We start from the raw sequence: 8,651 nt of genomic DNA, 5'->3' as shown, positions 1-8,651 counted from the left end.
AGACATGACCTGATCATGATAAAACTTGATGACAGTGCTGTGGATGTTGAAAGGAACTCCTTTAATCAAAGTAGAGCATACAAAACTGCCATCTCAGAGCATTTTTACTAACAAAAAGTTTGTCAAATTCTGTAGAAAATATAAAAAGCACTTCTGCTACAGCTACTCCTAGAAAAGTGATTGGCAAGGTGATTAGCATATGTAGGCGGGAGTAATCTTAAGGCTCACTATCCATCTTTTTTCTTAACAAAGTAAAATTGAGTCTGATTATATTGGGGTGCTTTTTTGTTCTTTGTAGTTTATCAAAAACAAATTACTGCTGTGTCAAGTAGTATGTGAACTCTAATTGCACTCCATTTCTGCTTTCATTATAGAAAATACTAATGAGCAGGGAGACCAGTTATGTGGTTGTTGCAGTCTGGCATCTTGTGTTAGATTTAATAAACCTATGTTTACCACTTAAATGCTTACAACAGGAAGGCTTAGAGGCGTGTTTAATTACTAACAAAGGTAAATGGAGCCAGCCTGAGAAAAATAAGAAAGGGAGAAAAATCTCAATTCTTTTCTCATCCCCTGATTTATGCTCACACAAAAACACTGAGTCATATATGTGGCTAATGTTAAACTGATATGTGTGTTCATCACTTGGCACAGGGCTCTGTACGTAGTATGTATAATCAGGATCGTTCTTAGTTGCTTCATATATTCATCTAATTTATACAGTGTGCTGTGTGGGTCATGCAGTCTTCTAGGCACTAGAGACACATCAGTGAATTGAGATAGACAAGACCTCTCTTTCTAATAAGAAAAGATGACAATAACAAATCCCTAAAACACCAAGTGGTATTAGTAATAATGAAAATAAAGCAAGATGGAAAAAATGTAGAGCTTATTTAGAAATCGGGGAAGCCTCACAAGAACTGAATGAAACGAAGCAGTCAGTCATGCAGAGAGACTGATTCTAGACTGAAGGCATATTTTAGTCCGTAAGGCAGGGGTTAACTTGGTGTATTGAAGTAATGGGCAGGCCTGTATAGCCATAGATAGAACTAGGGAGATCAGAGAGGTAGTTGGGTACCAGATCACATAGGATCTCACAAGCCAGAGTTAGGAGAAGGGATTTATTCTAAATTTAATGGGGATGTTTTGCAAGATTTTATGAAAGGCTATGAGGTGATCTGATTTATATTTTAAAAAGGTAACTGGTTGCTCTGTACACAGTAGGCTTAGAGAACTATGGCAGAAACTTCTGGTTGTCTCCAAATATCCACTTTACCCTTCATTGATTTTCTGAATTTTAGGTAAGTAGACAGTTATCAAAATAAAGACTATTTCCCAGCTTACCTTAGGGTTGGGCCAGGTGACTATGTGTAGCTAGTTAGATGTTAAGTAGAGAATATGCATGCAACTTACAGGAAGTGTTATTTTGTTATTTAAACTTTTTATCTTTAGATAATTGCAGATTCTGGGCAAGTGTTTTTCAAGGAAGAGGGGTGCCTTATGTCTCTATTCCTGCCAACAAGGATGCAGTCATGGTAACTGAAAGGAAGGTTATAATGGCTGGCCCTACAGCATCCATGTTGAATCATAAACTAACCTTGGAAATGAAAGTCACACACAGCTGAATAATAAGATAGAAGGCACATATGTGCCTGGTAATGATGTAGCCTTCACTCTGGCCCTTGACTGTTTATCTGTAGTTTGTATGTGTGTCAAAAATATTTATACTTCTATCTTGTTTGAAATGTTAGTTTAGTATTTTTATTAGGCTAGTTCTAGTGCTGATATTATAGTCAGGTGGACAATAAATAAAAGTAACAAAATCAGACTCAGAGCTGGTGAGCAGTCACAGAAATGAGAACTGAATGCTGTCAAATAAAATTAATCTGGAAAAGCTTACTAGAAAAAGTAAGTCTTAGACAATGTAAAGGTAATTTTCTAGATGTAAAAAGAAGTCCATGGCAAATGCACATGATCAGAAACAAGTGTCTGTAGGACTGTCATCATCCAATTGCAGTGGTCCTCAAAGTGGACCAGGTTCCAGGTCCTGCAGCTTCACTAGAGATTTTGTTAAAATGCACATTCTCAAGCCCTAACCTAGGCCTGTTAGATCAGAATTATCTGAAAGCAAACATGCCCTGCCCCCACCCATCTGTGATTTCTTGAGCCCTCAGAGTGATGATGATGAGTATGAAAGTTTGGGAAGTACTGTTCTGTGTCTGGGAATGTAGCTCAGTGGTAGAAAACCTGCCTAGCATGTGCAATGCCCAGCACTGTACACACACACATATACAGGGAAATGATACTAGAATGATCATTTCACAAAGAGGGAAATGATACTAGAATGATACACACACACACACACAAAAAAAAGAAAGGACAGTGTAAACCACTGTCCACAAAATTCCATTCCCAAACCTGGAAATAGAATTACTGGGTAGAATTTGCAAATTTTAAGTCTTAATACATATTACCAGGTTAACCTTCAAAAAGTTGTGCCAGTTTATTATTCTGTGGCAGAATATAAAACATATCAGTTTTTCAGAGCCTGATCCAAACTAGTGTGAACTTTAAGAAAAGCTGACTATCGAAGAAGAATTATAAGTGGCTAACTGGATGTAAATTCAGAGTGGAATCTGATAACCATTTGCTAATTGGGGGTCACACACATACTCTGTTCCTGGAAGAACCAAAAACTGAACTTTTGGATCCTTCCTTGGGTATGTTCCTATTTAAACTGTCAAGGTAAATAGCCTCTGGAAAGTCCTGTTTTGCCCAGACCTGACCAATGAGCTGTGACCTGCAGTCAGATTTAAATAACAACCATTCAGGACCTAGCATTTCATGCTGACATTCCTTGTTGACATGGTGAACTGGAGTGGGAACTTGGTCGAGAACTTTATATAAGCCAGCCCCTTTCTTTGTTCCTCCAGGTCACACTTTGGGTTTGAACTAAAGGCATTTTTTCCCCAAATTTGCAAACTGTTTATTGAAAGAAAGCCTCCCTTTTTTGTCTTGTCTTAAAGTCATTCCTGGTGAATTTTTGTTGACATTCTTTGGTGTCAGAAGTTGGATCCAAAGGGACCTTCCAGTTATTCTCAGCACTGTTCTGGACCAACACCTCGGTTTCTGCAAGAGCCCCAAGTTCTGTTATCTTTCTGGTGGCCCCTTGGCATATCGGATGAGTCCTCTTGAAATCCAGACCTCCCATGTTCCAGGTAGAGGTCTTAGAGACTATTTCAAGTAGGAGGGCACGTCTTCATTTAGGTATCAGGACTCGGTCTATAAAGGTTACAATTATGGAGACTCCCATAATTGTCAAATTGCACAAGGCTAATCAGTTATCACCTGACTTTCCAGCTTCTTTCATAACTAAAAATTATGGTTTGGAAAAGTATGATTGGTTAAGTTTCTGGACCCATATAACCCAGGATGGTCTAAAACTTTGCTGGTCGAAAAGGGGTTTTTTCGAATTCTAAAACTTTCTATTTGCATGCACAACAGGTATAACCAATAAAATACCAAACCTCTGAGAGGCATTTGTCTGGTTTTGAACTCACGATCTTCCTGGCTCAGCCTCCCCATCCGCTGGGGTTACAGGCATGCACCCTCCACACTCGCTCTGCCCTTCTATTTTATTGGGAGTCCTAGGGAAGTTTCCAGAGAGTCCCACCCAGGACCACCTCTTGACTTCTGACTGATATCAGGAACGCATGAGACTTTCAAGCCCCCACTGCATGTAGTCTTACCATTAGAGGGGAGATTTTACTATTACAATGACATGCTGAAGATCCCAGGCAACTGAGTCATCTTGGCCTGTTCTGCCCAGTTCTAACTGGAACTTGTTCTTAAAGATTTTATAGTTAGGAACTTTGCTTTTAATTGGTCTATATCCCCAAGTTCTGGAATCTGGTCTGCATAAAGATCACAAAAGTGTCCCCACCCACCATTTCAGGGTAACTTGAGTTCTTATGGGCAGGAAGGAGTGTTTGGGCCTGTGTTGCTCCTGCAGACAACAGGTTTGCTTAGGAGTGTAAAACATCCTGTTGACTTAAACTAGGACAGGGCCACAGGTAAGTCACTTTTTAAAAGAAAGCATGTGGGGGGTCAGCACCATGGGCCCAGTTTATAGGATCGTTCCTTTAATATCATGTTACCACTTTACACATCTGTCACTATCTCAGGAAATCACTGCTGCCTACTCATCCCATCAGCCCACATAAAACCTTTTCAGGATGGATTTTTCTGGGAGTGTATCAAACCCATGTCTCTTTGTTCCAAAAGAGGGAAAATGATACTAGAATTAACCCCACCAAAAAGCCCTGACCTTACAGTACCTACTGAGGTATAACAATCTACCCTACCAGTCCTCCCCCTCTTGTCTTCCAGAAATTACCCAAGAGCCTCTAGTTATCTTCCAACACAGATATTAGTCATATCCATTCAGTACCTCCAGGTAAAATCCAGGTGTGTCAGAAGCCTCTACTCACTATCAAGCAGTATACCCTAAATCCCTTGGCTGGCATCCAGCCCTTCATATATGGCTTTATACATAAGAAACTTGTTTCCTATACCAGTCCTTGCGGTACTCCCACCTACCTGTTCATAAACTTAATGGAAAATGATGGAGATTTGTATGGAATCTCAGAACCATTAACATGGTTCTCAATCCTCAGTAGTTCCCAGCCTTCATACATCATTGGGCAATGTTCCCCCTAAGAGCAAATACTTTAAAGCTATTGGCTTCTACATTGTTTTATTCAGGATGCCCTGATATCCAGTACCTCTTTATCTTTACCTGAAAGGGCCGATTATATACCTAGACATTCCTTCCCCAAGGATATTCTGAAAGCCCCACCTACTTCTCTCAGATTCTTAGACTGACTTAACTGTTGTCTCCTTCCAATATGGTGCAACTTTACTTTGATATGTAAATGCTTTTGTGTATGCGAGCCTTAGTAATAGCATCCACTTGCACCATAACCTGTCATAAGCTCTCAAATGACAAGAAACATTACAGAAGTAGATAGCTTCACCCAAGAATTGGGACCAGTCCAGTGTAACCTCAAAATGAACCAGCAATCAATTGAAATCTTGGGGATTTTCTTTGCCCTTCTCTCCCTTATAGCTATTTTTTTCATCATCTTTTTCTGTTGTCTCTGAACACCAGTACGTCTTTACGTATCAATTCACTACTGCCCCCCAACCTAGTTCTTTTAATTACTGTCTTACTAAAACTTGTCTCAGAAGATCATCATTACCTAGGCCAATTTGACCAACTCTTAGAAAAATTCCCTAACAACCTTTAGTACCTCCTTGATCCTTTCATCTTCCCAACTCACTAGACTCCCATTTAAATCTAATAATGATTCCTATTGTTGTCCTGTCTATCCTAGCCATTCCTTTTGCTCTCTATAGACAAAAGAGAAAAGGGGGATAAAAATCATCTTTTACTTCCAGATTTGGGCCATCACTGGAAACCTAACAAAATGTTGGGTTTACCACCTTACCTCACCTACAGCCTTGATATCCATAACCCACCTTTTGGGTACAAATCTACTTAACAAGACCTGTGCCCTGCCTCTAAGTTACTGCCCACCCCTACCCCCACATTGTAGGCTCCCCAAAAATATACACTTACCTCACCCTCTGAATACGGCACAACTGTTTTCCTGCCTCTCTTAACTTTGTATCTTGATCAAATCTGCAAAAGTGCTTCTCATGAAGCCTGAACACCTTTTTGTCAACAACATGAACCTTGCAACATGGATACTTCAAGTGGGAAACCTGCTGCTTTCCATCAGTGGGGAATGAATCATTTTGCTCTGCCTTGGTCTCTTCCTCTTACGGACAGGACAACCTTTCCCACTAACAATTCTCTTAACCTCCAAACATTTCAAGGATCCTTTATGTCCCTGTTTATTTTCATCTGTGGCTACCAGAACAGCCCTTGGACCTTGACTGCCTACCTCTTTGGATATTCAGCCTTGACTTTTATCATATTACAATTAGACAAGTATCCCAACCCAAATCACACAGTAGAGGGAAGGGGATTCTTTCTGTTATCAGTGATTATCCTGATGACAACCCCTCCGATTATGAAATGACAGCTGTGGGCTTTCCTAAGGATATGATTTACCAGAGGGCTGATCCTGGCAGTTAAGCTATATTTGGAAAATAGTAGGATACTGGCTAGGAGTTGACACCTCTTAGAATGAATATATGGTCAGAAACCTTTCTTGCACTGTTAATAGAATCATTTATCCCACTGTTCAGGCCTCTAGAGCTCAACAAAGATCTTTGGATTCCCTTGGTTACATAGTCCTGAATAGCTGCATTGTGTTAGGTTACATCTTTGCTGCGCAGGGAGGTGCCTGTGCTGTTGCAAAGACATAATGTTGTATGTGGACAAATACTTAGAGCTAGGTTGAGTTGGAAACTTCCAAAAATCTTAAAATTGGCCAAATTCCTAAAGGGTCTCTCAAAGGCTCCTCATACCTGGTTAAGATATTTTCAGCTGGCTACCTTCTGATAATGGTTCCCTTGCATTTTGCCCTACAGTTTTAAATATTGTCATGTTAAAGCCTGAACATTTGACTTCTCTTTAAGATCACCGTAGCCTCTTTTAACAGATATCTTCAAGAAACCCCCACCAGAATCAGATTAGCCCCTTCAAAACTCTGGGTATACTCTAGCCAGAAACCAGAACCAACTTAACCAAAGATACTTTGATTCAGATTTAACAGGTGTCTAGGTGCCCTTAATGAACAAATGGCTTCGGCTGTTCAGCTGATCACCACCTAGTCACCAGGATCCCAATGTAGGACTGGTTGAACCCAGAGCAGATAGCCAACCATTCTGATGCTGTGATGGAACATAATTGTCTCAGTAGATCATCAGCACTTTCTGCTAATGAGTTTGGATCAAATGGGGGAAATGTGAACTTAGGATCTTTCATGGAAACTTTGTGTTTTTCTAAGCAGCTAACCAGACCCAAATTCAAAATGGGTCATAGCCATTAACTGGATCACACACATTCTCTGTTCCTGGATGAACACACATGGAACTTTTTGATTCTTCCCTAGTATGTTCCTGTTTAAACTGTCAAGATAAATAACCTCTGGCAAGACCTATTTTGTGTCTCATACCTGACCAGTGAATTGTGACTTGCATTCAGATTTAACCAGTTAGGACTGAGCACTTCCTGCATGCTAGTGTTGCTTATTCACATTGGCAGACTGAAGTGGGAATCTAAGCAGAAACTTTATAAGCCAGCCCCTCTGTTATTTTAGGTCATACTTTTTATTTGTACCTATGGTCAAGTCTGTCCCACAAAACTCTTGTGAAATGTCCCTTTTTGTCTTAAAATCTTTCCCAGTTCATTTTTGTTGACCCCAAAATCTGTTTTTTTAAATATTGGGCTAAATTTCTTTGGTTTTGTTTATTGACAAGTATTTCTTGTTGTATAATAATTTTCCTCTTGTTAATTGTTATATGTAAATTGTACATTACACATATTAATAAACTATGTAAAAATTTTGTTTCTATCTTTAGTAAACAAATTCCTTTACCCAAAGGAATATACATAATTCTCTCACACACACAAACACACACACCAAACAACAGAGCCTGGCATTTATTTTTGTGTTTAGCTTGAAATAGGGCTCTGCTTTTCCCCAAGTTATTAAAATATTATTGAAGAAATCTTTGTTAATTTCATATTTTCACCAAGGGTTTCCAATAACTCATATATCATCATGAATGCTTGGGGGTACTTGTCTGTTTCTGAGCTTTTTCTTTTCTTTCTTTTCATTATCTATAAGCTACTAGTAGTAGTAAAGACTCAATCTGCTTGGTTCATTGCTCCCCAGCAACTGACTTGCTACCTGCTGCACAGTGGGTGCTCTGTGTGTTTGTTAGGGATCATCTGTTTCTTCTATATCATTGCTACATGTTTTAATTACTATAGCTTGACTATAAATACATATTGCTTTATTTTTATGTATTTTATGTTATTTCTAATTTTCCCTTGGCCAATATAAAAAGGCCTCAATGTGAGCATCAGAAAAAAAAATTATTTTATGAAAGTAAAAAAAAAAAAACTACAATTCTGATTAAAATATCAATAAACCTGTGACACACTAGACCTTTACTACTTTTAGTATTCAGAAACGTTACTTCCGCGTTTCATTCAGTTTATTTATTAACTTGATTATTTTCAACCTATTTTAATGTACTTCTGTCAATCTTATTGAAATATTTGTGGAATTGAAAACCTGGGATTTAATGGGCTAAACTGGAAGGACTGAAGACAAGATCCTCTGCTTGGAGCCAATTCAGGTTTAAAAGAGGAGGAATAAAGGAATAACTTTGAGGATTTGTGTTCCACACCTCAACAGTACCTGTCTTCATCATCTAAGTGACATCATCTTAAGTGAGGTCCGTACACAGATTATTATAGGCCCAAGTTGACAGCAATACCAGAAGTAAGGGCATAAATGGTAGGTACTACTTTTTCAAAGCATCAAATCATAAAAAGTTCTCTTCATAATCCAATTGCATGATTACAGAGTTTAGAATTTTTATTTTGGTGTGGATTTCTGCCTCAAAGAATTAATGTCTTCCTGTATACATTATATTTTAGTTCAAAG

The 8,651-nt window shown here is 38.8% G+C and overlaps 1 protein-coding gene across 1 annotated transcript in view; it reads left to right on the top strand.

Annotated features, from left to right (window-relative positions):
• The first annotated feature begins 3,181 nt into the window (after positions 1–3,181).
• Neto2 (neuropilin and tolloid like 2) overlaps positions 3,182–8,651 on the top strand; it is a 42,175-nt gene continuing 36,705 nt past the window's right edge. Inside the window, exon 1 of the mRNA XM_076837553.2 lies at positions 3,182–3,218. Within this exon, the coding sequence (XP_076693668.2) occupies positions 3,182–3,218 (37 nt within the window). The remainder of the gene's footprint in view (positions 3,219–8,651) is intronic.

The sequence above is a fragment of the Callospermophilus lateralis genome, chromosome 18 (assembly GCF_048772815.1).
Source record: "Callospermophilus lateralis isolate mCalLat2 chromosome 18, mCalLat2.hap1, whole genome shotgun sequence".
Lineage (NCBI taxonomy): Eukaryota > Metazoa > Chordata > Mammalia > Rodentia > Sciuridae > Callospermophilus > Callospermophilus lateralis.
This window is presented reverse-complemented; position numbering and strand designations above follow the sequence as displayed.